This window comes from Drosophila pseudoobscura, chromosome 3 (genome assembly GCF_009870125.1).
Source record: "Drosophila pseudoobscura strain MV-25-SWS-2005 chromosome 3, UCI_Dpse_MV25, whole genome shotgun sequence".
Lineage (NCBI taxonomy): Eukaryota > Metazoa > Arthropoda > Insecta > Diptera > Drosophilidae > Drosophila > Drosophila pseudoobscura.
This window is the reverse complement of record NC_046680.1, coordinates 9,043,630-9,070,406: the sequence shown is the minus strand read 5'-3', so window position 1 is coordinate 9,070,406 and position 26,777 is coordinate 9,043,630. Positions and strand designations below refer to the sequence as shown.

General features: G+C 46.9%; 10 protein-coding genes across 10 annotated transcripts; 4 read left to right on the top strand and 6 right to left on the bottom strand.

The window, feature by feature from the left end:
- Positions 1-208: 208 nt before the first annotated feature.
- Positions 209-953, bottom strand: LOC6898329 (serine palmitoyltransferase small subunit B). The gene is made up of 2 exons (XM_033378308.1): positions 706-953; positions 209-434 (listed from the first exon to the last, which is right to left on the bottom strand). Exons 1-2 carry the CDS (start codon positions 824-826, stop codon positions 253-255), a joined length of 303 nt encoding a protein of 100 aa, XP_033234199.1. The 5' UTR covers positions 827-953; the 3' UTR covers positions 209-252.
- Cc2d2a (Coiled-coil and C2 domain containing 2A) lies at positions 925-5,587 on the bottom strand. The gene is made up of 6 exons (XM_001360587.4): positions 3,023-5,587; positions 2,668-2,951; positions 1,893-2,615; positions 1,593-1,837; positions 1,410-1,533; positions 925-1,324 (listed from the first exon to the last, which is right to left on the bottom strand). Exons 1-6 carry the CDS (start codon positions 5,487-5,489, stop codon positions 1,118-1,120), a joined length of 4,050 nt encoding a protein of 1,349 aa, XP_001360624.3. The 5' UTR covers positions 5,490-5,587; the 3' UTR covers positions 925-1,117.
- A 99-nt stretch (positions 5,588-5,686) lies between these two features.
- On the bottom strand, positions 5,687-8,437 carry eIF3b (eukaryotic translation initiation factor 3 subunit b). Its single transcript, XM_002138347.3, has 4 exons — positions 8,249-8,437; positions 7,826-8,141; positions 6,213-7,765; positions 5,687-6,146 (listed from the first exon to the last, which is right to left on the bottom strand). The coding sequence occupies exons 1-4, from the start codon at positions 8,361-8,363 to the stop codon at positions 6,058-6,060; spliced, it is 2,073 nt and encodes a 690-aa protein (XP_002138383.2). The 5' UTR covers positions 8,364-8,437; the 3' UTR covers positions 5,687-6,057.
- A 588-nt stretch (positions 8,438-9,025) lies between these two features.
- Positions 9,026-18,105, top strand: Spred (Sprouty-related protein with EVH-1 domain). The gene is given in 6 exon segments (XM_001360586.4): positions 9,026-9,156; positions 10,353-10,668; positions 13,555-13,732; positions 13,804-13,972; positions 14,690-14,845; positions 14,921-18,105. Coding segments are annotated over 5 exon segments (1,626 nt in total). The 5' UTR covers positions 9,026-9,156; positions 10,353-10,648; the 3' UTR covers positions 16,024-18,105.
- Positions 18,106-18,219: 114 nt separating this feature from the next.
- LOC4803989 (kelch-like protein 40b) lies at positions 18,220-19,686 on the top strand. Its single transcript, XM_001360585.4, has 3 exons — positions 18,220-18,375; positions 18,437-19,106; positions 19,179-19,686. Exons 1-3 carry the CDS (start codon positions 18,305-18,307, stop codon positions 19,635-19,637), a joined length of 1,200 nt encoding a protein of 399 aa, XP_001360622.3. The 5' UTR covers positions 18,220-18,304; the 3' UTR covers positions 19,638-19,686.
- A 315-nt stretch (positions 19,687-20,001) lies between these two features.
- On the top strand, positions 20,002-20,817 carry Trs31 (trafficking protein particle complex subunit 31). Its single transcript, XM_001360584.4, has 3 exons — positions 20,002-20,241; positions 20,308-20,617; positions 20,672-20,817. The coding sequence occupies exons 1-3, from the start codon at positions 20,066-20,068 to the stop codon at positions 20,768-20,770; spliced, it is 585 nt and encodes a 194-aa protein (XP_001360621.1). The 5' UTR covers positions 20,002-20,065; the 3' UTR covers positions 20,771-20,817.
- On the bottom strand, positions 20,809-21,372 carry ND-B15 (NADH dehydrogenase (ubiquinone) B15 subunit). Its single transcript, XM_001360583.4, has 2 exons — positions 21,164-21,372; positions 20,809-21,089 (listed from the first exon to the last, which is right to left on the bottom strand). The coding sequence occupies exons 1-2, from the start codon at positions 21,290-21,292 to the stop codon at positions 20,877-20,879; spliced, it is 342 nt and encodes a 113-aa protein (XP_001360620.2). The 5' UTR covers positions 21,293-21,372; the 3' UTR covers positions 20,809-20,876.
- A 384-nt stretch (positions 21,373-21,756) lies between these two features.
- On the bottom strand, positions 21,757-22,534 carry LOC6898326 (gametocyte-specific factor 1 homolog). Its single transcript, XM_015184040.2, has 3 exons — positions 22,335-22,534; positions 22,147-22,272; positions 21,757-22,068 (listed from the first exon to the last, which is right to left on the bottom strand). Exons 1-3 carry the CDS (start codon positions 22,503-22,505, stop codon positions 21,823-21,825), a joined length of 543 nt encoding a protein of 180 aa, XP_015039526.2. The 5' UTR covers positions 22,506-22,534; the 3' UTR covers positions 21,757-21,822.
- On the top strand, positions 22,470-26,076 carry LOC4803986 (AF4/FMR2 family member 4). Its single transcript, XM_033378306.1, has 3 exons — positions 22,470-22,585; positions 23,686-25,454; positions 25,520-26,076. The coding sequence occupies exons 1-3, from the start codon at positions 22,578-22,580 to the stop codon at positions 25,945-25,947; spliced, it is 2,205 nt and encodes a 734-aa protein (XP_033234197.1). The 5' UTR covers positions 22,470-22,577; the 3' UTR covers positions 25,948-26,076.
- Positions 26,011-26,616, bottom strand: ave (Protein aveugle). Its single transcript, XM_001360581.4, has 2 exons — positions 26,393-26,616; positions 26,011-26,276 (listed from the first exon to the last, which is right to left on the bottom strand). The coding sequence occupies exons 1-2, from the start codon at positions 26,546-26,548 to the stop codon at positions 26,109-26,111; spliced, it is 324 nt and encodes a 107-aa protein (XP_001360618.3). The 5' UTR covers positions 26,549-26,616; the 3' UTR covers positions 26,011-26,108.
- Positions 26,617-26,777: the final 161 nt, after the last annotated feature.

Genomic DNA, 26,777 nt, shown 5'->3' with positions numbered 1-26,777 from the left:
TGCCCACATAATTTTATCCGATTAGTGAACATATTTTCTACTCGACTAGCTTGTTTTAAGTACTGAACTTATTTATTTATATCATATCATGTCTAGTATAAACTGTATCTATTAATATTAACAACATTGGTTGGTTCACAATGGTTGGCTCTAGTATGTGTAGAAGGCTGCCTGCTAAATCACCGAACCAGAAAAAACGTCATAGTCGTTACGTTTGAAATAATTTATTATTAAAGATAATCTATTCTAAGATTAGGTTAGAAATGGCTCACTTTCGTTGCCACACATGACATCGGCATTTATATTGCACGCATTGGTGGGGCTTAATACGTCAGAGGCTGGCCACAGAAGCTTAACAAGCGTGAGACAATATCCCGGCACAAAGGCGTATGAGGCGTACAGGATGAGGGACAGACAGCTGCCAAGGAGTACGTCTGAAACAAAATGTAAAAAAATAAGGGAAGTTTTAAGAAATAATAGAACCATAGGCATAGACCATAGACAGCATGGGCAGAACAGGCGCACTCAGGTCGTATGTTTCGGTTCGTTCTGTGACTAAGAGTGACCGGTATAGATAAGATATCGATGAGTAAAGACTATTATTGTCTTTACAAAACACGGAAACAGAACGCCCAGTGTACAACTGATAATCGCTAATGTGTCTGGGGCTGTTGCGGGGTGGGATGGGATGGTATATGTACTTACGACAAAACACTTTCTCCCAGGGCTCACAGATGGCGATCTGTGTATTAAGCTCGTAGAGTACGTACAGCCATTTCACATAGCGCTTAAATTTTTCGTATTCCTCGGCCAGTTTTTGGAACATGCTTTGGTGCGTTGTTCTTCTGTGCGAAAGGTCTCGACGGTCCCAGAGTGCGCGGTGAACTAAACGCGGTACAAGCTACCGGCGCCGACCTCACCTCATTCATTGCTTATCATTATATTTGTATATATTTGTACATAGAATGTATACGCCTATGGGTTGTAAACCAAATTAAATGGATTTCAGGTGAAATCGCTGATAAAAATCATTTCGTATGATTCCGCATGAATTTGTAAAATGTCATTGCTTATCGGGATCGAAGGGAACCCGCCCCCAGATGGAGGGTGCACCCATTCATTGTCCCCTCTGATTCACATCCAGTGGGACTACGGCTAGCAGGAACACCCACACAGATATCACATCGTTTGCGTACGCTTTAAGATGTACCGCCACGCAGAACTCCACCGTTGGACTGTTGTTGTAGTGGATGCAGGTGGTGCGGATGCGGTCAGATACGGCCGCCAGGTTGGTGTACGGAAAGTTTAGGGTGAAGCCGTGCAGCTGTGGACACAAATCAAGTTAATCTTTGATAATGATTGATGGGACGAAGGGCGGGGATGGTAGGGAATGGCTGATATTTACGCACCATGTAGTTGGGAAACACGCGCTCCAGCTGCTCGCTGTAGGCGTTCTCCTCATAGCGAGCCCTGGAGAAGGTGGCCAGACTTTCCATGTCGCTGAGTATCTGCTGTAGGTGCGGTAGAAAAGCCCTGCAGGAAGAATCACTTGAATGAGGTCTCGTCTGATACGACACAATGGTTATACCCACCGATTAAAGTTGGTCTTCCGTGTGGTGCGCCAGGCACTGATCTTCTTCATGATCTTACGTTCAATGTTTTTCTGCAGCTGGCTCAGCTCAAAGCTCTTCTTGTAGGCATAGTCCAGCTCCTGGACACCCCCCTCCGGAGCGGATTGATTTGATGAGCGGTTGAAGAGCGGAAACCAGCAGGCGGCATCCTGCAGATTAAAGTGGGTCATGCTGACGCGTGTCTCTGTCTGTATGTTGAAGTACATCTGCAATAAGGCAATCATAGATTGGGGGCAGGTTTTAGGTAGTTCTTTGACTTACGTTCTGCTTCCCCACCACGCAGTAGACGCGCCTCAGCGGACAGTAGACATCCTGCAGCTGATAGTGCCTGCCGCTGGCAGGATCCACGAACAGGAGCTCGGCCGTATCCGGCTGGCGAAAGAGCACATAACAGCACTCCCCATACGGACAGGAATGGCCCAAGACCAGCCAGCACTCGAGCCCCAGGCCCAGCATATAGTTGCAGAGCAGGACCCCCTGATCCTTGACAGAGCACCAAGTGCTGTCCAACAGCGTCTGGTTGTCTAGCCAGACCCCACGAAAGCCCATGCAGGGATCATAGCTGCGCAGTTGGCACAACAATGACACAAAACGACAGGCACTCTCCAGGGCACTCTTGCTGGAGGCCAGCACTCCTGGCAATGGCAACTGCTCCAGCAGTCGCGTCACACAAACCCGCTTGCCCAAGGCCGTGCAGACCAGAGGCTCCACATAGCGCTGCGGCTGGGGCAGCAGCTGTTGCAGCTCCATGCGGCGCTCATTGAGGTATGCCTGCAGCTGCACCGTCTCGGCACACGCCAGGACATTCGTGGGTAGCGGCGGCAGGTCGCAGCGGTTCGGCTCGATGGTGAGATAGAACCAGATATGCACGGATTCCTTGAACTCGGGATACTGATCGGGGGGCATGTTCGTCACAGATTCAATTAGGGGTCGCCTGTAGCCGATCAGCACCTTCGGCATGGCCAGCTCAATGCATCCCTCAAACTGGAAAACTGATATTTGAATGGCACGAAGGATTGGGTATGGTATCGCTCACCTTCCCGCTGGTCAGGAGACTGCTGACTGGCACTCGGTACTCGCCCAGCCAATTGCATTGGACACGCTGGTACAGATCGGATGCCTCGTCGCTGAGCTGCCGCTCGATGACCTCGTCGAACAAGCTGATCTTTAGATCCTCGCGCATATCCTTCTGGCAGCCGGTGAGCTGCAGCTGCAGCTCTTCGTTCCAGGTGGGATTGCTGCCCTCGGCCGAGCGACTGCGGCTCAGTCGTTGGCCATAGCTCAAGGACACAAACGGACGCACATTGGAGTACATGAGAGCTGAAAGGGGGGACGGAAAAGAAAGCTCTTTAAATACTCAAAGAATCCATGGATGCCTAGCCAGGGCTTACTCTGCGTGACAAAGAGGCTGTTGCTCATGTCTGCCTCGGAGTTAGGATCCTCCTCGATGTTCAGAATGTGGCGGCTACGCACCGGGACCCCAGTGGCCCTCACCACATGGAGGGAAACCACAAAGTGCTGATACTGATCGTGCTCGGCCTGTGGCTGCCAAGCAGCTGGCTCGCGAATCATCGCGGTCGATTGTCCTTGAAAGAGCGAGCACAAGGCACGCCAGAGAGACGTCCATCCGGTGGCAAGAGAGAGATCAAAGCCATCGGCTAGAAACAGCAAGGGATGCGCCAACTGCTGGGCCTTGGCCCGACGGGCGCTCTGGTTACCGATGATCTCGTAGAGCAGCTTCAGGAACTTGTAGCCCCTATGCTTGTGCAGATCGATGGGATTCCAGTAGGTTCCGGGCTCCAGGAGCTGGCTCGAGTCGCCAGCGGTGGAAAGCGCATCTCCATCGTCGGATATTATCTCTCGTTCTAGGGCGGGGATAAAGCGAAGCTGCTTGGTGTGGACGTTTCGCTGCTGGTGCCGCGAGCGGAGCAGCTGGTATCGCTTGTTGCTGAACAGCGTGCGGATGGGACAGAACTGAAGCTGCTGCTCTGTAAACAGCAGAGCTGGCAGCTTGTGTTTCTTGCGCTTGTGGCAGGGTCCTATGGGCGTGACCGGCTCCGTGGTGGAAGCGACGGCAGCTACAGCCTTGGATCTTGGAGGGAACAGAGTCCGAAGCAGGGCATCGGGCAGTGGTTGTATGTCATCCAAATCACGGGCCCCCCGACGCACCTCTATGGGGCCATAGTCGTAGTACAAGCAGACATCTCCGGCCATCTTGGGCGAAGATGGGAAGGCCAAGAAGCCGAGCTTTAGTTGCACTGCCTTATCCTTTCGGCTGAGATCCAGCCTCGTACTCATCACGGCCAGGCGGCGTCCTTGCTGGGTCAGCGTGGACTTCTCATAGAGCCAAATGTTGAGGTTCTGCGGCAACGTTCGCTCCAGCAGCACACCGATGCTCTCGTTCATGTACAGATGAAGATCATCCTCCAGGCGGTAGGTCCTGGTCTGGCCCACATAGAGCTCGTCCAGGTAGAGCTTCAGGAAGTAGCTGCGGTTGCGACGCTTGGACAGCTGCTCGCTGGCTGGAAGGAAGAGCTTCGCAGCTGCCTCGTCCGCATACAGACGCACAAAATCAACTAACGGTTCCTCGGGATCCTTGAAGGCACGATCGTAGTCCTTCTTGAGGCTGGCCATTAGCTTTTCGAAGTTCGGCTTGCGTGGCGGCTTCGATGGGGATGCGCCATCGACCATCGATTCGCCCCACTGACGCCGTCGGCAGTAGAAGAGCTCCAACTGCTCGCGATAGACCTCGGCGAGATCGTCCTCGAACTGCTGTTTCCAATCCGAGTAGGCGGACTCCAGGTTGGGATGATAGCCTACATGCAGTTTCAGCTGAAATCGGGTGCATTGGAAGTCCTGCTGGCTGCGGAGCGCCTTCAGTTTGGACCATACGCGCAGCAAGCGTAGGGAGAGATTGCGCTCGGCCGTGGATTCCAAATAGTAACGTTGTCGCAACTTTTGCGTGAGGCGCAGCTGACGCCGAATCTCGTCGGTCAGCTCGGGCCGTGCAGAGAGGACGAGCTTGGCACCCACTTGGCGGGCTATGTCCAGCTCCTCCTTCAGCTTTCGGCATACCTGTCGGTTACGATTTTCAGTATACTGATCAAAGAGATCTTCCAGCTGCTGCGCCATTCGATGTTCTGTCAGAAGCAGGGGATGCGCAGTAAAGCGGAGTTGCTTAAACGTCAGCGTGAGGCAGCGACGTGTAGGTATGCCCATGAACTGGTTGATTGGTGCTGGTGCAAGGAAAATGCATTGGAACTCCTTATTGCAGACAGTGCGGTACAGGCGGCTGTCCGTCACAAATTGGGAACGACTGTCATCACACAGCTCCGATACTAGGTCGGAGCTTAATTTGCTGGCATCGCCTTTCGCCTGTTCCTGGAAGCGGTTCAGCATGCGTATTTGCGAGGGCCCCGGATTGCAGTCACTCAGATGCAGTTGAAAGTGCGCGGCATTGGCGGGCCTATACAGCAGGCTGTCGTCATAATAGTGCACCTGTTTGTGGACCCCTGGCCAGACCAGCGGCGGCTCCTGGAGCTCAATATCTATGTATGTTTGGGCCGGGGAATCGATTGTCTCTGTGGCCGCCTCGCCGTCAATGGAATTTTCCTCGGCCCCCTTCTCCTCCGGTGTTATTTCCTGGTCAGGTATCTCCTTCTCTCCGACAGCCGCATCGTCTGCGCCGTGAAAGAACTGCAGGCTCCGTGCCTCCAATTCGAGTTCTTGTCTGCCGCAATCTTCGTACTTGGTTTCTCTCAGCAATGACTCGACCTCCTGCTCACATCTTCGATATGCCCGTGTGGTTTGCGTTTTTCGCTTCTTTTTGCCGCGCCTTGGTGGAGAAGGCGTCTCCATAATTGATAATTGATGTGTTTACAATTAATTCCTGAAAAATTTAAAGCTAAAGGATTGTTTTGACAATTGAATGGTTGCTAACGGCAACTGGTCATCGATTGAGTTATCGATAGAAAAGATAGAGGTGAGGCTCTGTTAATCGAGTTTCCAAAATTCTAAAGGATATCGTTGATTTAAAAAAAAAAAAAAATGCATGATCAAGGTTTTGTTTTCGTTTTCTTTTTGCTGTTTACATACAAATACATTGCAAATCTACTTTTGGGCATATTATGGTTGTGCTTGTTAACTGCTTAGTAAAATAATTTGAATAAGGTCTAAAGTTGTTCGCAAACGGGTTTCTTATTGGCTTGGGGACGTTACTTTTGAACTTAGAATAAACGTGTAAATGTATATTGTATGTATGGGCAAACGTGTTCCGCTTGGTTTGATTACAGGAGACGCGCTACTTGGCCAGATAATAAGGAGCCCTGGTATGGGCCAGGGCGTAGACGCGCCTCGGACACGCAAGTGTGAGACGACAGATTCACTTCGAAATGGGGCAAACGACGACAAGTGTTGTGGGGGTCGTCTACTCTAGAAGAGTGATTTCTTCCTTGACTAAAAATTCAACAACTTCCTCATCGACCTCTTCAGTTTCCAAGTTATCTGTGTCCACATCTGAAAAAAGAAGAGTATTTTATTAAAGACAACGAAAAGGAGATGCAAACTTTGTCCAAAACTTACGTCCTCGCAGCATGACGCGACGACTCTTCTGTTCCTTCCATTCGCCAATGCGCTTGTTGCGATACTCCATGAAGGTCTCGCGCAGTTGGGAACGCTTCTCGAGCAGCTCCTTGGAGGCGCGGGTGAGTCGCAGGCGATCCTTCTGCTCGAAGGCGGGATAGTACTTCTTCAAGTTCTTCTTGATATCCTTCTGCTTTTCCTCGCTGAGGAGGGTCGGAGGCCTGGGACGCCAAAGGAACTGCACAAAGTTCTTCAGAATGGTGCGCTTGATGATGCGCCCCTGGAACGTGTACATGTTGAAGCCGGTATCCTCCTTGACCTTCCAGGAAGAGACGCCAGTGACCACATACCGGCCAGTGGGATCCCACTCAACCTCGGAGGCACGGAAATGATCAGGCGACGCACTGATGATGTAGTCATTGGTCGAATCGACAAACTCAAAGGTGCCCATGGTCAGATTGGCCATCACTATGAACTGTCCTCGTGGCGACCAGAACAGATGCGTGCACGATTTCTTCTCCAGCCGCTTGACCAGGCTCGGCTTCACGCCCTTGTTAACCTCGTAGAAGCTCACATTGGCGGAGTTGGGCTCGCCGTGGATAATAGAGAACTTGTTGCCGATGGGCTCCCAGGCAAAGGCCAGGATGAGCTCGCGAATCTCCACCGAATCGACTGGGACCTCCTTCTCCCGCATGTGGAAGATCTCAAAGTTGTAGAACATGCCCAGGAACTTGACGTCCAGCTCCTTCTTGTCCTTCTTCAACTTGGAATAGCGATCTACTTTGACGCACAGATAGTCGCCGGACTTCTGCCAGTGGAGCTTGCAATCGGCCACATGGAATAGGTTCTTGTTGCGAGTCTCCCGCTTCTTGGGTATCTCCATTAAGGTGACGCGGGCAGGTATTTGATTCTGCTCCTCCACCCAGTAGGCAATCACATTGTCCGTGGGCGACCAGGAGAATCCTCGGATGCCAGGAATCTTGATGGACTTCAGATCCAGCAGATAGAAGGAGGGTGTTTCATAGATGTGGATCGAGTTGTCGCCCATCCTGGCCACATACTTGTCGTCGTGCGACCAACGGAACATAGACAGGACCGACATGCCGTCGGCCACAAACGAGCGCTTCTCAGCGCCAGTGCGTATGTCCCAAATGATAATCTTCTGACCTGTCGGGGTGGGGCCGTAGGTTACCAAATAGTTTTCGCAGGGCGAGAACTCCACAAACTGTGTTCCAGTGTGGGGGAACTTCTGGATCTTCTGGAAACTGCTGCCGCCCCAAATGGCCACGCCGGGCTTGTGGAACGTCACCACATACGTGCCCAGGGGCGACCACTTGACAAAAGTGTCCGTGAACCGTTCGCGGGTCTCCAGCTCGTTGGGCTCGGGCAGAACATTCTGCCAGAAGCCAACCTGAACGCAGTTCTGGGAAGTTTCCGCTGCCACACAGTATTGGTCATACGCATCGGGGTCATTGATGAAGTTGTACAGATCGTTTTGCACCTTGAAGGACTGCACAGTTGGTGGTTCCCATTTCTCCGGGATGTTCTCGTACCTCGAAACGAAAAAAGACCACTTAATTTGTGGGCCATTGAGTAAGAAAATATGTTCTTACTTCTGGAAATCCGTAAACAAATTCACAGCAAACGTATGGTTCTTATCCAGCCGATGGTTGTTCAGCTTCTTGACGGCTTCCTCCGCCTGGCCGGCGTGCTTGTACTCCATGAACGCATAGCCCTTCGTCTTGCCCTCCTCGTCGACAGGATAAACAACATTCACGATATCGCCGCAGTGCGAGAAGAGCTTGTTGATGACCGATTTCAATTTTTCCAAACGCACCGGCTCCACCTTAGGGATATTGTCCACCACGACAACGCTCTCGACACCGTCGGCCTCAGAAGGCCGCTGCGCCAGCATGTCACCGAGCAGATCTGCAATACATTATATGAATTATTTATATTTTCGCACATTCATCACATTGAGGTTAGTTTTCCGCGTGTGCTGCGCTGGCAGGCCCGGAGCCGGAACTTGTAATTACCATCATCGCTAATATTGTCCACGAAATTGGGCGGATCTTCGAAATTGGGTTCCTCGTTGTAGTCACTGTCGTTCGCATCGCCACCGGAATGGTCTTCACTCTTCTTTTTAGCCATTTTCAACGTCCTATTTGCAAATTTTCCGTCATCAAACACAAACGCACGCAGTGAAAAGAGCCTAGGGATGGGGTTTTAAATACGATGTACAATCGATATATGTTACTGCTGATATTTTGTTGAGCGGCGAATCTATTGGATATGGATATATTTGTGGAATATATTATCAACGGAACTACTTTTCTCGATTCAGGGAAAGTCGAGCCTTTTTTTGCTTCTGTTGTTTAAGTTGTTTGCGAGATTTTTCGTATCGATGTACAGGATTGATATATATATATATTTTTTTAATATATTGCATGCAACAAAAATACCACAAAAAATGAATATTGTCAATGTGACCGTAAACGGAAAAATAAACAGTTTCAACACGATATTGATTGAATTTGGCTTTTGAATTCAAAGCAACAGTCGGATGTCGGTTTTAATATTGATACTTTAAAAATAATGCCATGTTACCGCCAAACATTTTCCAATTATCGCATAAAACTACCGATATTTTGTTCAAGTTAACCCTGTGCATCGAGAAAGTAGAATAAAATGTCACGGGAATATCTACACCTGATCTAACGACGTGAAACAACAGAAAAATAGAGTCCTGACCTCAAAATCGTTTCCGGTGATTGCATAATTAATTATAATAATTAATATTTTTCCAGTCAAAGGAAATATCACCCACAAACATATTATATATCGATATATTGATGTACATCAATGTATATTTATCATCTCTAACATTAACCCTTCGAATCGGCGCTATCGCGCGTCGCGGCGCAATAAAACTTGGAAAATTTGTGTAAATTGTGTTACAACGCCCATAAAACAAAATAACTATCAATAAGTCGCGTGAGCAGCATCAGCAAATGCCACTGGACGGGCCGTAGGAGTGGCGGGGCAGAACATGATTGTTTGGAAATTTCGTTTTTGTTGCTTTTTGTTCTATGATTGTGTCTGCCTTGGTGTGTGAGTGTGGGTGCGTGCGAGTAGTCAAACAAAAGTATTAAGCAAAAGTTACATATTTTGCAAAACGTTCATTTCGCCTCGTTTCGAAAGGCAAATCGCCCCCGCTCTTGCACCAGAGCTCGGTCAAGTTGCAACCTACGCAAAATGAAAATCAGAAACAAAAAGAAAAACAGTACAAGAAAAGTCGATGCTGCAGCAAACAATTAAATTAACCATTGATGGAAAATCTGTAAAAATATGTAGCTATAGTGCAATATTTTTGCATGAATGTATGTATATGTGTATGTAAATGTGAAATATGTAAAGGCAGCAACAGCAAGCATCATCAGCACCAGCAGCATAGGCGAAAATCTTTATATACACACATGGAGAAATCGCCCAAAAACTTTCTGCGCAAGCCAGCCCTGAGTGGGCAGGCAAGAGCGAGAGAGAGAGATATGGTGATGGAGGCAGAGGCAGCGGTAGAGGCGGATGGATACAGAGCAGACCGAGTGTGTGGGAGAGCGAGCTGTGCTCCAGTCAAAGAGAGAAAGGGAGAGAGAGAGAGAGCCCCAGCCTTGATGGAAATGTATGAATGAATTTTCACTTTTGCCAATTTTATGTTAATTATAGTCAGCGCTCAGGGAAGGTAGCACAAGCACATAGCATGCCAGACAATAATGATCAGAAAAGTGTTGGACTAGTTTTCTGCGAGGTTTTTCCTTCATCTTCAGCTGCTCGTCTCTCAAATTCCTTCCACACAGACTCCAGAGACCAGCTTTTGTTGGTCGCTCTCCTCTCAATTTTCGATGCCTCCAATGCCTGTTACATCTTTTGTTGCTTGGAAATATCCCCTCTCCGTGCGTGCTTTTGTGTGTGTGTGTGTGAAGTTTTCCAATGTGCCTGTCTACACGCCCACATAAGTGGCCCTGCTTGTGTATTTGGGAAAGTAGAAGTGATTCCGCAGTTGGCGCTGTTGGCTGGTGCTTTCTCGCTGCCCTCGTCGAAGCCTAATAAATATCAGTTTATTAATTTGTAATGTTCTTTCAGTGTATAAACCTCAACTAAACAGTTCTAACAACAAGTGTGCCAAAATCTAAACGAAAAAAGTTAAAGAAAAATAGAACAACTGATTGCAAAAACCCCAATAGGAGACGAAGTGCTCCCCGTTTTTCCCCATCCCGTCTGCCGTGGCTGCTGTTGTTTTTGGTTTTCTTTTATTTTTGGAAGTTTGTGCAGCAGCAGCTCTGAATGTCTTTATGCTTTAATCATGGTGTATTTTGCCACCAACAACAACAACACCAACACAATACGCTGCTATATTAAAATCTTTCTGATTACGAACCATGACAGAAGGACATGAAAGGTAAGTGTTCCCATATACCATACATACCCATACATATTTTACAGTTCCATAGCATCATCTGCCCTGCCCCCTCATCCCCCCCACCTCAAGAGATGGCCATTCACAGTTAAGTCGAGATTCCAGTGCTGCCAGACTGTTGGCAGGCGCAGGCTTGAGCCGAGCCTGATGCGTCGTCTCCAATTGTATCCAATTAATTGCTGCAATTGAACGAAATTCGTAATGGAAACGCTTCTTAGTTGCAGTTTTCCCTCAATGAACAAGACACGGCACGGCATCCACATGAATGGACTGTGTGGTGTGTGTGTGTGATTCATTGTCTGCCTGGGCTGCTTGCCGTTTGGTGCTTTCTGGTCCGCCGGACAAGTCTCCACATAGTCTGTCTGTCGCCACATTTAATGAATGAAATGGAACGCCCCCGGACTACTGGCAATGGCATGTGCGGTGGTTTCCCTGTCGTATTATTGTCTTTTGCTTGCCACAGTTTAAAGTATTGTCGGCGATATCCACAGATGATGTCATTGTGTCTGCTTATTATTGCTCTTTTATTGTGTTTCTTAAGTACACATTTTCGTTGCGGGAAGGAAGCCTGCGCAACAAAAACTATACGATACATCACACCCAAGGCTCCAGCTAGTTTCATTCATATCTTTCTTGCCTTCTATTCCCGTTGCTAAAGTATACTGAATTAATTTGCAACATTGCCTCTCCACACATGCATACATAGATGTACATATGTATATCTTTTGCTGTTTCTAGTAGTATTTTCCATCGGGCACCCTGTATGGGTATTACATTTCAAACGGAAACAGTATGCGAATTTACAAGTATTTTTTGCATTGGAAATGGACTGCCATTTGAATAATGTAACGACAACGGTATCGGTGTCGGAGGAGCAGCACAGAGCACCTATGACCGACGACAACCACGCGACAACAACACCATGCAAATTGATGCTGACGCAGTTGTTGTTGTCTGTCGAACAACTATTTAGCTGTAAACTGTATTCTGTATTGTGTATCGTGTATTGGTGTATTGGAAGGTTCTATTATTGTCGTCGAGCTATGAGACTGAGACTGACTGAGTGGGTGGTCAAAGCACACAAACATACTGGCCAACTGCCCCCCTTCCCCGCAACTCGAATACATGCACACACGCACACTTGCGTCGTTGTTCATTCATCTTTAGCTGCTCCTGCTGCAGCCCTGTACCTGTGTGTGTGTGTGCGCTGTTGTGTGGGTGTCGACGCAGTAAACGCAGTTGGCAACACTGTTCGGGACAAGCTTTTTTGCTTGGAAATGAACTAAAATAGATGTTTATTAATGCATATTTGGAATAGACTATGAAAATGGTGAATAGAATTGCATCTTGTCCAATTTATTTCGACTAGAACATTTGTGGGCGACAACCCCCGCAGCCTCAATGCGCACTCACACACGCATGCAACTGGAGCTGCCCCCACATTCTGTGTCTATCTCGCTTGCTCTATTTCATACGCATGCGCCAACTAGAGGGGAGAGCTTCCAAATATTGATGGACTTGTAGTTTCAGCTTGAGGCAGGCTCTTCTACTTGGGTGTGCGTATGTGTGTACATGTCTGCCTGCATACGTACATATCTATGTATTTGATGGGCTTGGGTGGGGGGAGTTTTAACTGTTTTTTCGCTACACCCTAGGAGGCAACTCCTATTGTGTATATTTCAGGGCTTTCTTTCGTTCGAAGAATTCGTTTCTGTGCTGCTATGCAACACTGGCTGCAGCCCAATTCATTCACACTCTCGGGCATCCTTGGGTCTGCTGACGTCGTTGCCCGCCTCCGCATTACCATGGAAGTGCAGTCTGAATGAAAGCTACTGCACTGCCAGCCAGTCCTTGACATGTCCCTGGGTGCCGTGACGTCCACTCTATTCCGGGGACTCTATTCAATTCATTCTGTAGAACTAACGAAACTAGGACAAGTATGTGTATGCATGGCGACACATCAACGCGCGCACAGACACGAAAACGAACACACACACAAACACTCAGGAGCTGAAACTTCGTTGAAGCTTTTTTCATTGAGTAACTCCAGAAGTAGAACTCCATTCGATTCAACAACAAAATGGATTCAAACTTGTGCGCAGGTCGCTGGACGGGGTTTCGTCGGCCCCTTCCGTTGGAGTCATTCATAAGACTCGAATTGGAGTTGGTGCTGGTGCTGCGAATGAATGCTGAGAATGAATCTCAATTCCAAACCGGAAGCTGTAATATGTACATGCATGCATGCATGCCTGGACCGTCACCATAACCAGAACCAGTACGCCCCAACCCACTATCGAATATTGTTTTGCACTTTAGCTACCCTTAATTTACACTCTTTTGCATCTCGCCGTTGCTTTCTCTTCTCAGCTCTGCTCTGCTCTGTGCAGTTTATTTTTGAACCGAAGGACTTGCAGTTATTTTTAGTTTCAGTGGGCTCTAGTTGGTCTCTTTTTTTCGGTGCTCATGAGTTTGCTCTTGCCCTTGCCCTTGCCCTTTCCCTTGTCCTTGTCCATGCCCATGTCCGTGGATGAATCAGTCCTGCAAGCAGGTGCGCCGTCTCGCTTTGGCTTCCTTTGCTGGCCGAAAAATTCAATTAGCCGAATTAGTGACACTTTTAGGTCATCATCCATACAGTCAGGGATATGTGCAGATATAGAGGCAGCCTTGAGGGTCTGCTGGACAACATTCGTTGCCAGACATTGGTGGCTATCACTATGGCTACGGTTTCGTACACCAAATTGAGCTTGAAGCGCAGGTCCAGCAGGTAGAATATCTAGAATTATGGGATCTTTCCATTTGAATGTTTTAATGATTGGATTTAACTGAAACTAACAATATTCTTGGGTTTCTTCTTGTATCTTCTTGCAGCGAATTCTTAGTTACAGTACGCGCACAGGTAATGACCAGAGACGAGAGTACCGAGGGCTGGCTACCGCTGGCCGGGGGTGGTCTGGCCAATGTGTCCATACGGAAACGGGCTAGACTATCCCCACTGGCATCGGGTCATGACTACATCATCTATGGGCAGAGGATCTCCGATCAAAGTGTGAGTACACTCGAGCACACTGAAAGAATCGAAGGATCTCTAAATTGAATTCATTTTTATCTTCACTGCAGGTCATCTTGAGCTGTATCATCAATCGTGATCTAAAGTATTACAAAGTAATGCCAACATTTCATCATTGGCGCGCCGGCAAGCAGCGCAACGGCCTTACATTTCAAACGGCCGCCGATGCGCGAGCCTTTGATAAGGGTGTGCTGCGCGCCTATAATGAACTAATTGATGGTAAAATCCAGTCCCTCGACACTGAGCCGGACACACTTGTAGTTGCATGCCTCAACCGACACACGCCATGCCACGCTCCCGCCTCTCTGCTTTCTATCACGCTATCTTCTGCTCTCTGAAATCCTAATTCAAACTTAAGCTTTGCCTGCGATTCCTATGCCTTTTCCCCTCTTTACCTCTGCTTTCGAATTTGCTTTCGTTTACTAATATATAACGTTTTTTCGTATGTCTTATGCTCTATTTTTTGCCAAACAAACAAACCAAAATTTGTACACAAATCATTGGAATTTTATCGATTTGTTTCAAAAACCAAAATAAATCGACAATCTAATCATTTAAATGTCTCATTCAAACGAATTGGTAAGTGTTTAATGAGGCTATACTCGAAATTATTTTAAATATTTGCTTCATTCACGGATATACATATGTATGTAGATAAATAGGTCCCCACTCTTGGGGACCTGTCTGTCAATTTGCTAGCTTCCTAATTTCCAGATCTCTTTATGCTCTATGCTCTCTCTCTATCTCAACTATTATCTTCTTCTACATATAAACTGAACTTTTCACCTAAAAATGCTTCAACTAATCGTTGCTTTATGCCAATATACTCGTACTCGTACCTCTTGCGCTAACATGTATATTTATAAGATACATATGTGCTTGTGCTTGTTTTTGGATTTGGATTTGGCATCTGCTAAAGTTTTTTGTTTCGTTTAGGACTGGCCAAATCGAATCCCACTATTATATGCCCACCATTGACCAAATATGATTCGGTTGGTGAAGATGATGTATTCATGACCCTGGACTTACCTGTGGAGAGCGAGAGTTTACAAAAGATACATTCAAGCCCCGAGGGCAGCGAGAAAAGTCACAGTACGTACTTCCCCGTCAATATTCCGCTGACGCGGTCTGCCATTTCGAGGCGAGTGCTAAACCTTCCATTCGCAGAGAGCAAGGACAGCTACAGCAACAATTCCGATTCGGAGAAGCTGCCAGCGGCACCAATCCACTACATATCCACGGACAAGACATCAACCACAAACACGACCCAGGATGGACCACCGTCGTCTGCTGCACCGGCACCGGGCGCCGCCCAGATTGCGGCCAGCGAGAATTACTCGTATGTGACGCTGACAGCGGTCCACCACGACTACAACTATCCAGTGGTGGACCAGCCAGTGGGGGCACAGGTGCTCAATGCACGCCGCGAGTCGATCAGTGCACTGAAAAAGCGCAACGCGTTGGAGGCGGCCCAGGCAATGGCGGCAGCCCAAACTGTAGGCACAGGCGGGGGCGGGAAGTCGCTGCAGAAGCAAAACGTATCGGAAATACTCAAGAAGGAGACGCGCTTGCGGTGTCGCTACTGTCACGAGCTGTATAGCGAAGAGTTCAATCGGCGCGGGGCCTGCGAATATGCCCCGGACACCTTTCGCGCCGGCTACGAGTGCATCTCGGGCATGGGCTGTGCCAGGTGCATGATCTATCACTGCATGAGCGATGCCGAGGGCGAGACGGCCCAGCATCCGTGCGAATGCAACGCCACCGAGGCCGGTTGCACCAAGCGCTGGCTGGGCCTGGCGGTGCTCTCTCTGTTCGTGCCCTGCCTCTGGTGTTATCCGCCGCTGCGAGCCTGCCACTGGATGGGCATCCAGTGCGGTCTCTGCGGCGCCCAGCACAAACCGCATGTCTGACACTTGGAGGCCAGATTGCAGGGACAGTACGATGACGACCCCAGGCCCAGAAGCGAACTCCAGCACAAAAACCAGCAGCCGAACCACGCAAACCAAAGCAAAAACCAGCTAAACAACCAGCAGCACCACCACCGCTGTCAGACAGACGAGCAGACCAGAGACACCAAAAGTCAGACGCTGTGGCGCCCCAGGCCGCGCCAGTCCCAGCCCCAGGCGCACCCTCAATCGCAGCGCCACTTTTACAACTGGGAACTGTCGCACAGCCTGGGTGCCCCACAGCAGGAGCAGCAGCCGGCTTACCTGATGCAGCCGCGTACCAGCAAGGCGGCCCAAAACGACTACGGCCGCCTGCTGTTCTAAATGAGAAGTATCGCTTTTTGTGCGATTTTGGGAGTTGCGAATCTGGCGAATCCCTGTATACACTGTACTCCATTTAATTTGCCATAATTTATTGTACATACAATAGCAAGCGAATTGACGCATGTATTTTATATATTATATATATTTTGTAATTGTAATTGTAATTGTAATTTATTATTAGTGCGCTCTCGCTTAATTATACTTTTGTAAAAACGGGCTATTCTTTTTAATTTACTTTAAACGTAATTGTATCATTTATATCGTATACCGTATACCGTATCCGTATCGAATCGTGTTTTTTTCTACCATACAATACCTTAAGTTTTTTTCATTTTAGTTTTAGTTGATTAGGGATTACAGGAACTCACATTTGTGCACAATTCGAGTACTTGGAGAACAGTATTAACGCCGAGGCAGCGGCAAAAACAAGGCAAATATTTTGATTGGTGAATGAGACTTTCACAATGTCCATCGCTCAAATCGCACGATAAGCATGAAAAATTCAACCTGATGCGTCTTACACGACACGACACATTAAAATAACCCTTTCTTAAACCCTTTCCACCATCTAAGCGGGAGTTACAAATTGTTTTTGACTCTGTGAAAAGACCCAACGCTCAATGCTCAACCCTCGTGTCCCCTGGCTGCTCGACTAAATGTTCATTTAAACAAGCCTTAGGTTTTATAAAAAAGCATTAAGCCAATTGTTTGCCTTCGAAAAAGAATGATTTTGACTCTTTCTAGGGCTCATGAAGATTCAAAATATTTCTTTTGCCAAAAAACAAAAAATATCATTTCCAACAAAAGTTTATGTTGAAAACAAAAACAAAAAACAGAATAAAACAAACCAAAATCAATGAAAAATGAGTATGGGAACACGAGAACCGCAGCATTGAACTATGTGAAATCTTTTGAAATCTAATATTAATAGTTGTAGAACGAAAAACAATTTGTAATTTTGAAGGAAACGCTGAGCGCTTTTGTGCCGTTTATAAAATGGCCAAAAGCAAAGGCATTTTGTGGAAAGGCTGGACGAACGGACGCACACTAACATAACAACATAAACGATAAACAATTGTAAGTGTTTTCAACAACAAAAACAACAAGAATTGAGGAAACTCTTTATGCAGCTATATATGTAAATGTATAATATGATAAGAAGAAAACTTAATTTATTTCTTACTATATAAATATTGTTGTACTAAGTCAGTGACGAAAAACAAAAGAGAACTTCATACAAAAAACAAAAAACTATTTGAATGGAAAAAGAAAACAAAACAAAAAACGCATATTTATTCAAAAAAATAAGCAAAGGTTGTGCAAAAAATCACATTAAAGAAAAGCAACAGAATATTATATTAAAACAAAAACAAACAAATTAATCTATAAATGGAAAATTGTAAGTATGTATGTATGTATCCATGTATGTACACATTTAAAACGTTTACGAAACCTATGTGTGAAAACTTTGAAAAATTTAAAATATTTACGCAACTTGACGAAACGAAAGGAAAACTAAAAAAACTAATAACTTAAAGGAAATATACAAAACACAGAACAAGAAGTACAAACTGTTGAATATATATACTTTACGATTACCTTACCTTGTGTACATATACTGTAATTTACTTCCAAAATTGGTAACCTCTGAATGTTATTGCTGGCCACCAATACTCTCCAAAACTCTTTCAATACTTACACAAATCTGTATGTAGCTCAACCGAAACGAACTGATCGACAGATCGATCATAGCAGGTGTCAACTGTTGCAAAAACACACACAATTTATTCAATCATTATCTCATATCGAGATTGAATGCCCTTTGCCAACTTCTCTGTATTTGAAGTTGAATTAAACAGATGCCATGCCGCCCCCACTACCACCACAACCACAACCGCCACCACCACCACAACGCTATTTCAGAATTCATCGACGACGTTTGCCCAATTATCCGCATATACATGCATACTCATATTTTAAACAAGAACGAATCTATGAAGGGATGGTATGGCGAAAAGAACGGGATATGTAAAGGCAAAGAGAAAGTCAAAGTAAAATAAACGATATATTTATTCATGTAAATGTATTTGAAAATGTGAACAAACCAAGAAAAATACCAACAAATAAAACACAATTTAATAAACAATGTAAAATAAACGTTGGTGTTTGTTATCTGGTGAGTTTGGGGGATCATAGGGCTTTGCCTGTTCATTCAATATATCCAAACAGATCTAACACCACTATACTCATAATTCCAGAAAAAGGAGAACAAACCATAGGAATGGACGAACTAATGCGGCTGTCGGCACAGTCCGCGAAGAGCCGGTCCACCTTCACCAGGAACTTTACCAAGTGGGTTATCTTTCTCTTCCACATCATATCCTTAAAAGCTATTAACCGGAGCCTCCGCCAGTCCTAGGTTGAACGGAGATGCATTCAGCAACGAGGATACACCGAGTTCCGCAGAGTGCAAGAATCGGTCGCTCATCGAGTTTGGTTACAATTTCGAGGATGTGCAGGGCTGGTCGAAGATGAAACAGTGGCCCAAGGATAAATTGGCCACCATTCTGCAGTACACGGTGGAGTTGCACCTGAAGACAACCATCGTTATTAAAATCAGGAACTCGTATTTCAACTGTCACTTGCCGGTGCTGCAGGTGTACTCGCAGTTCTTCATGGAGCTGGAAGAGATACCGATGATGGTGACGCTGCCTGATGATCTGGTAACGCCGAAGGCTTTTATGATGATATACAAGTGGATGCTCACCGCTGAGCCCTATTTGGATCGCACGCACATTGTCGAATTGTTCATCGCGGCGTCTTACTTGCGGATCAAACATCTTGTAGCCCATTGCTGGATTTGTTTTGACGATGTTCAATGTTTCAATGAGGTCACGGCGTGTATTCTGTATGTAGAGACGCAGTACCACCCGTCCCTGGATATTGTCCGCAATGTGATGCTCACGCGTATACAAAAGTTTGTCCTCATCTTTGCGGCCACAAGGGATTTTTTGGAACTACCACACAATCACTTGATTTACTTGCTCAGCTCGAACAGCATCGCTTTGAATACGGAATGTGAGGTTAGCCTGGAAATCTGAACACTTTTACAAGTATATATCTAAGAAATATATATTTCCTTGTTCGTACTGCAGGTGCTCTATATGGTGGTGCGTTGGATGAGTCACGACTGGAGCACTCGGCATGCGTACGCCCTGAAGATTGTGGAATGCATTCGATTCAATTGTATGCCACTCTGGTATATGCTTTTCGTGCGCCGCGAAGAAACCCATGAGCTGCTGTTGCAGTTTTTGAACCTCAATGAAGTCAACGGGAAGATGACTGAGGCCATCACTAACATCACATCTTCCATGTACGACGACCAGATCTTTGGGACCAATTCGACTCATAAGGACACTCCGCATGAGCGCAATTGGATTCACGACCAATCCTGTGATTATCATCATCTGATTGGATGTCCCAATAGCCGTGAGATCCGATACGAGCACTTTCAGGCCTACATGTGGAAGCTGCAGCAAAAGCCGGTTGATCATTGGACCACTTTTAAATCCGTTGAATTAAATACTGTCGGACCTTGTCACTGCATGAGGTAGAATTTTTTAGTGTTTCTAAATTGTTTAAAATAAAACGGTATTTACAACACTAAAATGCTTACAGTGCTGCCAGACCCACTAAAATAACAGCTGTTTCGTTATTGAATCGATACTTTGCATCTATTTTTTCAATGGTTTTTTGTTTTAACATTATTTTAGACACAATCAACAAAAGAAAGTACCCAAACTTAACCAGTCGACTAGAAAATTGATTCATAAATCGGATAAAATTATGTGTTCAGGGCTGAGGGTTCTTTTTATCTAATAATATTCGACGGAATATCAAAAACGAGGAATATAGAACTTGAATTCGTCAGTATACTTAAATATATACGGTATTTTTTCGTATATTTCTGACGGTATATTTTAACGATAAATCCGCGTCACACTCAACATATTTTTATCTGTGTTTTGTTTGACTTATTGCAATGGAAAAACTGGAAGCTCTTAAAATATCCTCAATGCGGCCACGCAGTAATATTCTAGATCGGCCGCTCTCAAAGGGAAAAACAGAGGTCTCCTTAAGCATTGTGGCTCTGCTCTTCAGCGAGATTGTCCAGTACTCCCAGAGTCGTGTCTTCACAGTGCCCGAACTACAGACCAGGTGCGCGTTGCTGCTACTTTAGTCTACTTCTACTTAATGCATCAGCTAATGTGGATATGTTTGCAGGCTCCACGACCTCGGCCAGGATGTGGGGACCCGCATTATCGACTTGTACTTTGTGCGCGAGCGGAGCTCCAAGAGAGAGACTAAGCTGACACAAATGCTGCTCTTCGTCAAGACGACAGTGTGGAAGAATCTGTTTGGCAAGGAGGCGGAGAAGCTGGAACATGCCAACGATGATGAGCGCACCTATTACATTATAGAGAAGGAGCCGCTGGTGAACACATTCATAAGTGTGCCCAAAGACAAGAGCTCCTTAAACTGTGCCAACTTTACGGCTGGAATTGTGGAGGCTGTGCTTACACACTGCGGATTTGTAAGGGGAACCAATGATGAATAGACTTTCTCACTAATTTGATCATTATTGTAGCCCTGCAAGGTCACCGCCCACTGGCACAAGGGCACCACCTACATGGTCAAGTTCGAGGACTTTGTCATAGCACGCGACAAGCAAATGGAGGAGAAATAGTCGTAGCACCCAACAAACTTTAAATATACACAATTACATTTAGTTAATTGATTGTTTTGTGTTTTGTTTAGTTTCACTACCAATCCGACATCACCAGAGAAATTACTTAAATAAACTTGAACTGGCGATCCTTGTAGGCCACCTGCCCGGTTCGGTATTTCTCTTCGCGACCATCGCGTTCGCTCTTTAGGGCCCAAGCGTAAATGGCAATGGGCAGTACCACGGCAAAGAGACCTGTGCGGAAAGACTTTCCGGTTGGCTTGAAGTGCTCGTAGTTGGACACACGCATAGCCTGGAAGCGGGCTAGGCCGGCATCGAACTGCAAAACGAGGAAATTAATATTTATCCCAGCCTGATGACATAACCATTGAAAGGAGATTGGTTTTTACATACCACAGTGCCGCCTTCGCCTGTGCCATGGCGGAAGGGATTCGAGCTCTGTTTCAAATACTCATTGCGCAGTTTTAGAGTATGTTCGTGCTTGCGGCGGATAAATGCCTCCTCTTCCTTGGTTAAAACCATTTTATTTGCAAACTAAAATTTTAGCTGCAACAGCTGTGACTGCCGACTTATCGCTACCGTCCGACCCTCAGAAATATACCATAATATACAGTTTCATTTTAAAAATATACCGCAAATATACTGACGAACTCAAGTTCGATATTCCGTGGAATATTATTAGCTGTATAGAACATGCCCTCATAATTTTACATTTTCTACAAGATTAACTACTTTTAAGTACTTGTATGAATTGTATTTTGATTAAATCACGGTTTACAAGTTGTGAACCTGTTAAAGGAGTTCCTTACCCGATTCAAGTTCGCGGACCATCACTAGATAGACAGCGAGTTTCGATATATCGATCTGAATTTGATAACGATAAAATCATTTGTCAAAATCAAACAGGAAATATCACCATAAAATCCTCAATTAATAAAGACGTCTTTATTGATTGTTTTAAGTAGCATAAGAGAGGAGAGAGGACATAGATGATTGAATGTAGCACATTGGTCTGATGTTAATTATGAGTACATAGTTTCTTCATTTGTCTTCTAGAATTTTCCGTTTGAAAGAAAACGATTACGTTCTTGCTCACGAAAAGCGCGTTTGGCAGCAGGGCTAAGACCCTGCGGGTTTAATATCAAGAACTTGTCGTTCCAGTTGGCTCGGGGATCGTAGGTGGGAACATCCGGCTCGTCGTCCCAATTCTCAGTGCACCCGACATCCCCTTTATTCTCTTTATCAATGTCGGCATGTGGAGCAGACTCCGAGCGATTTTGACGTTTTTCGCCATTAGCCTAGTCGAAATATAAACACAAGCGATTATAAATTAATTGAATTTAAAATTGAATCAAAAATGACCAAATCTCATTTACCTTAGCTTCGTCGTGTGGGCATCGGATCTTTCCGGAGACCTGATGACAAAGTGCGACTTTCGGCTTTTTGTCCGCGCTTAAAAAATCTTCAAACTTCAATCTGTCTGGACAGTTTTCGCAATGTTTCTAGGTGAAATGCAAGCACTTCTGATATATTTTATAATTGAATGATGAATGGCACCACTTACCTTAATTTCATCGGCCTCCATTAAGTGAGTGCTATTGAAAGGACAGCGAACCATCTTGGAGCCAGCATGATTCCTTTCGCAGCGCTGCAGGTGTACGGCCATGCGAATTCGACGGATGGTATGACTCGCATCGAATGGACAAATCAACATTTCATCTTTGTTACTCGACATTTTCAAAATTTTCGGTTTACGCTTTAGTTCCTTTCACAATGAAATCACAATTGTCATTTTTCTCAAGGAAGGATGTTCAGGTTTGTTTTTAGACAGTGCTGTGACATCGGCTTCAAATTGATATCGATATAAATTTGTTGATTTTGTAAATATGTATATATTGCTAAGACGTCTTTAACCAAAAGTCGTCGGGCATGTGTGGGCATATGGCCCCAAATAGAAAATAGTCTTAAACTTTGGTTGTTCCAGGTTGGCGCTTTCCAAAAGTACCTAATCACTACATCGATAAGCTAACATCCCTAACGTCTATGCGCCGGCCTCATCACATTCTCCCGCCCTCCCCCACTGCGCATGTCCAGCAAAGTGCGCAGATCGCGTGTCTAGGTCCTGCTGGTGCTTTAAGTCGCAATTTGCACTTGCCATGGATTTATCCAACCCGGTTACTATAAATCTACTTGTGTGTATACCTACAGGTCTGGTAGGTTTTCAGTCTACTTTCTTATTATTTTTAGTTTTTCGTCCTTGCCGCAAAGTCTGCTGCTTCGTTGGTGGCTTTCCACCCCCGCCAATACAGGGTTACACATACATCCATACACAGACTCACTACCCCCGTTGCCCTGTCTACCACACTCTCCCCCATGGCGCATGTCCTGTAAAGTTTTCTGCGCATATGTATCTCTTGTACGCCGACTATGTGCCATTTTCTGGTTTAAAAAAAGTACATGTTTATATCCAAACAGGACGCACTTGCAGGCAGGCGGAGCCTGACCTCCTATTTTATTTCACTGTCCGTAGGGATAGAGGCTCAAAAGGTGCACAAATCAATGAGAAAGCCATCTATATAGATAGTGCGCATGACAATTGGAGTTGAGGGAGAGAGTGATTGCACTGCGCATGTGGCTGCTTCGTTGGGTGGTAATGCACTTGGCTTAGCCTCTTCTCTGGCCCGGGCCCGGGGGTGTGGAGGGTTGTTAGGGGTTGCTTTCGATGGTTGCCCGCGGAGTTGCGCAGTGGCTTCCCTTTCGTTTTCACTGGCAGACGCTTTGCAGTGGCGAACGGACCTGGACACGACGACAGAGCAGAGGGAGGCAAAGCCTCGATTGAATTGGTTTACAGACGCTGAGGAAATATTGATTTTCTGTTGCTAAAAGTGCATTTAAATTTTCAATTTGTTAAACAGCCCCAGCATGAGTCTCAAGTCCAGTGCCCGAATCAAGAAGCGCCGCTCGGACGCGGCCGCCGCTACCTTTTCAACTGGAGCTGCTGCTGCAACCGGGAATGGAAGTGGAAGTGGGAATGCTAGTGCAAGTGGCAATGCGAATGGCAGTGGCAGTGGCAACAGTAATGGTAATGGGAATGGAAATGGCAGTACCGTCCCCCCAACAAGTAACTACAACTGCAACCAGAGCCTGTGCAGCTCCGAAAAGCACAAGAAGCACAGCTACGCGGGACGCAATCCCAACTTTGATACGGACGAGACGAAGCTGCTGATTCAGCTGTGGGGCGATCCCAAGCTGCAGCGCACCCTCATCACCACGCACAAGAAGCACGCTGTGATCTGCCAACTGGCGGCCAAGATGCAAGAGTACGGCTACCACCGGTCGCCGGAGGAGATAACCACTCGGATCAAGAATCTCAAGTGCTTCTACAATCGCCTCAAGAAGGACAAGGAGTGCGGCGCCACCTCCGATTCGGAGCCCAGCTGGAAGCATTTTGCCGAAATGGATGCCATCATGACGCGTCCCATCTTCAGTGTACGGCCCAATGAGGTGCCAGCCCCATCGCTGAAATATCAACTGGAGCAGGCCCTGGAGGAGCATGCGGAGCAGCGCAGCCGGCGGCTGGCCAACGGCGAGGAGTTGTCCGAGAGCGATAACGAGGAGGACGACATGTTGCTCTCCTCTCTGGTGTCCAAAGGCAAGGAAGACACGCCCCGTAAGGAAGTGGAGGCCGCCTGCCTTGGGGTGGACACGGATTTGAATGAGCAGACCCTTGATGCCATCGCCTCCAAGCGACGCAAACGCTCAACCGAGCCGGATGTGGATATCGGTCAGTCGGTCTTGGCCTCCCCTAGCATCAAGACTGAGCCGGGCCATGAGCCAGGACCTGCTCCCGTTGCTGCACCGGTGGAGTCTGAACAGGAGGACGACGATGACGACGACGATTGCATGCTGCTGCCGCAGACCAAGGAGGAGCCCATCGATGTGGATGCTGGCGATGATTCACCCAGCGAGAAGTCTCCTAGTCCGGTCATGTCCACTCTGGCGAATATTTTGCAGCGGCCGAGGAACCCAGGCAATCTCATGTCCTACGCGACAGGCAATGTCATCATCTCAGCGAGCGGCACCACTTCCACCAGTTGCTCGGTGCCTATTCAAAGCACTAGCACACTCTGCAGCAATGCGGGTATGCTGCAGCCGGGCAAGATCTCCTTGGTGCCCACCAATTTCCTGATGCAGTCCAAGCTGCCGGCTACTGTGGGACCTAGTCCCGTGCCAGCCAACGGGTCTGCTCCACAGCTGCAGCTGCTGCAGAGCGCCATCAACCAGGGAGCCCGTTTGATGATTAGCGGATCGGCCTCTGCCCCGGCACAGCCAAGCAATGCCGGGCTGGTGGCCACTGCTCCCGGCGGTGTTAAGTTTGTCCTAGTGAATACCGAGCAGGCCAAGGCAGCGGCAGCCGTAGCTGCTGTGGGGAAATCAGCAGCAACGCTACCACTGGCCACGGCCCAGGCTCAGGCCATAGCACAGCAGCAGCAGCAACACCAACAACAGCAACACCAACAACAGCAGCAGCAACAACAGAAACTGCAACAGCAAAACCTCCAGCAGGAGCAACAGCTGCAACAGCGCCAGCAGCGACAGAAGGAAAAGAGAATTCAACAGGAGAAGGACGAGAACCGCCGAGAGAGGCAGAGAGAGGAATCGCAGTCCAGGCGACACATGACAAGTCAGTATAAAATAATTCCTCCAACTCCATTCAGCTATTTATAAACCTACTATCCACCATTACAGCTATGAGAATCCTACTCCGGCAGCTGCTTAATTCCCAGAACGAGGCGAATGAGATCCAGCATAATCGCCTGTCATTGGAGCGCGAGCGTCTGGACTGGGAGCGGTCGATGGGGGATCGCCTGCTGTCGTTGCTCCCAAACCTGGTGCAGCCTGCCCCAGTGGCTACTCCATCAACTACTGCCCAGCGCCTGCAGCCGCCTAAGCTGCTGTTCACCACAGCTCTGCCCATGGGCAATGGTACCGTCACCATGCCACATATACTCACAACCAATTCCTTGCCAAAGGTGATTACAGCCCCATCCTCCACGCCAGTCAACTGCAGTACCAGCAGCAGCAGCACTGCCATCGTCGGTGGAGGCCCGGCACCAAAACCTGCAGCGGACGGTGATGTTCAACTAGTCACGCCAAAGCAGGAGAAGGAGGGCTAATTGATATAGTAATCGCGATCTCTGACTTTAAGAAACGATGATATTCCATTAAAAGTCCATATCTCATCTTAAATGTAGTTTATTCTAACAATAAGACTTCTATATAATAAAGCTTGAACTAAATACTGATTCGAACGCCAGGAGCTGCTACTTCAGGTGTCCTAGCGTATGTTGAGACGTTCCATATCGCGGATCTCCATTATATCTGTTTTAAGGCGCTGCTTGACAATCTCGCGCCAAATGGCCTCACGATCCCGATTGTCAGTCACACCCATGCGCTGCAGCGAGGTGTCCGTAATGCGTAGCAGAGCTCGCCCAGTGATGTCGTGCTGGAATGTAAAAATATACAAGATCAGTAGGCAGTTATTTTAACGCGGAGTTGCTACAGAGAGAAAGAGAATATGAACAAGGAAAACCTTGGTAAGTCGCTGGAAGCACTTTTTACCTGGACGAATAGCTGGTCGTATTGCGAGTATTCGCCACAGTGGCGACGATACCATTTCAGCACGTCGCTTACTGTCCACTGGTAAACGGCTTTAGGACGCGTGGTCTTCGTCCGCGTTTTGTTTTGAATGGAATTGATTGTTTCTTCGGCTGGCATTGTTTAATTTATTGAATTTGATTGGAACAGCTGTTCGAGTGTGATGGCGTTTTCCAGTACTTCACACGCGATAGTTTGCGATATTTTTATAAAGATACATCGATAGTATATTTTCTTCATTGCGATAACACTTATCGAAGTCGGGCCAACTCTAATCGTGACTGGCGCTTAATAACAACGACGAAAAGGTGAAAAAAGTCAGAATAAAACACCTAGTACGCATTAAATA

What these genes read in the sequence shown, in the direction of transcription:
- LOC6898329 (XM_033378308.1), bottom strand. Translation starts at nt 826, where the DNA reads ATGTTCCAAAAACTGGCCGAGGAATACGAAAAATTTAAGCGCTATGTG. An exon ending in CTGGGAGAAAGTGTTTTGTC is followed by an intron (nt 435 to 705) that starts GTAAGTACATAT and finishes ATTTTGTTTCAG; the next exon opens with ACGTACTCCTTGGCAGCTGT.
- Cc2d2a (XM_001360587.4), bottom strand. Translation starts at nt 5,489, where the DNA reads ATGGAGACGCCTTCTCCACCAAGGCGCGGCAAAAAGAAGCGAAAAACG. An exon ending in GCGTGGTGGGGAAGCAGAAC is followed by an intron (nt 1,838 to 1,892) that starts GTAAGTCAAAGA and finishes GCCTTATTGCAG; the next exon opens with ATGTACTTCAACATACAGAC. An exon ending in CGGAAGACCAACTTTAATCG is followed by an intron (nt 1,534 to 1,592) that starts GTGGGTATAACC and finishes TTCTTCCTGCAG; the next exon opens with GGCTTTTCTACCGCACCTAC.
- eIF3b (XM_002138347.3), bottom strand. Translation starts at nt 8,363, where the DNA reads ATGGCTAAAAAGAAGAGTGAAGACCATTCCGGTGGCGATGCGAACGAC. An exon ending in TTGTTTACGGATTTCCAGAA is followed by an intron (nt 7,766 to 7,825) that starts GTAAGAACATAT and finishes TTTCGTTTCGAG; the next exon opens with GTACGAGAACATCCCGGAGA. An exon ending in TCGCGTCATGCTGCGAGGAC is followed by an intron (nt 6,147 to 6,212) that starts GTAAGTTTTGGA and finishes TTCTTTTTTCAG; the next exon opens with ATGTGGACACAGATAACTTG.
- LOC4803989 (XM_001360585.4), top strand. Translation starts at nt 18,305, where the DNA reads ATGGACGAACTAATGCGGCTGTCGGCACAGTCCGCGAAGAGCCGGTCC. An exon ending in TTCACCAGGAACTTTACCAA is followed by an intron (nt 18,376 to 18,436) that starts GTGGGTTATCTT and finishes AGCCTCCGCCAG; the next exon opens with TCCTAGGTTGAACGGAGATG. An exon ending in CTTTGAATACGGAATGTGAG is followed by an intron (nt 19,107 to 19,178) that starts GTTAGCCTGGAA and finishes TTCGTACTGCAG; the next exon opens with GTGCTCTATATGGTGGTGCG.
- Trs31 (XM_001360584.4), top strand. Translation starts at nt 20,066, where the DNA reads ATGGAAAAACTGGAAGCTCTTAAAATATCCTCAATGCGGCCACGCAGT. An exon ending in GTGCCCGAACTACAGACCAG is followed by an intron (nt 20,242 to 20,307) that starts GTGCGCGTTGCT and finishes ATATGTTTGCAG; the next exon opens with GCTCCACGACCTCGGCCAGG. An exon ending in TGCTTACACACTGCGGATTT is followed by an intron (nt 20,618 to 20,671) that starts GTAAGGGGAACC and finishes TCATTATTGTAG; the next exon opens with CCCTGCAAGGTCACCGCCCA.
- ND-B15 (XM_001360583.4), bottom strand. Translation starts at nt 21,292, where the DNA reads ATGGTTTTAACCAAGGAAGAGGAGGCATTTATCCGCCGCAAGCACGAA. An exon ending in CAGGCGAAGGCGGCACTGTG is followed by an intron (nt 21,090 to 21,163) that starts GTATGTAAAAAC and finishes CTCGTTTTGCAG; the next exon opens with TTCGATGCCGGCCTAGCCCG.
- LOC6898326 (XM_015184040.2), bottom strand. Translation starts at nt 22,505, where the DNA reads ATGTCGAGTAACAAAGATGAAATGTTGATTTGTCCATTCGATGCGAGT. An exon ending in TGGAGGCCGATGAAATTAAG is followed by an intron (nt 22,273 to 22,334) that starts GTAAGTGGTGCC and finishes CATTTCACCTAG; the next exon opens with AAACATTGCGAAAACTGTCC. An exon ending in GCCCACACGACGAAGCTAAG is followed by an intron (nt 22,069 to 22,146) that starts GTAAATGAGATT and finishes TATTTCGACTAG; the next exon opens with GCTAATGGCGAAAAACGTCA.
- LOC4803986 (XM_033378306.1), top strand. An exon ending in GTCCAGGCGACACATGACAA is followed by an intron (nt 25,455 to 25,519) that starts GTCAGTATAAAA and finishes CCACCATTACAG; the next exon opens with CTATGAGAATCCTACTCCGG.
- ave (XM_001360581.4), bottom strand. Translation starts at nt 26,548, where the DNA reads ATGCCAGCCGAAGAAACAATCAATTCCATTCAAAACAAAACGCGGACG. An exon ending in ACGACCAGCTATTCGTCCAG is followed by an intron (nt 26,277 to 26,392) that starts GTAAAAAGTGCT and finishes TTTACATTCCAG; the next exon opens with CACGACATCACTGGGCGAGC.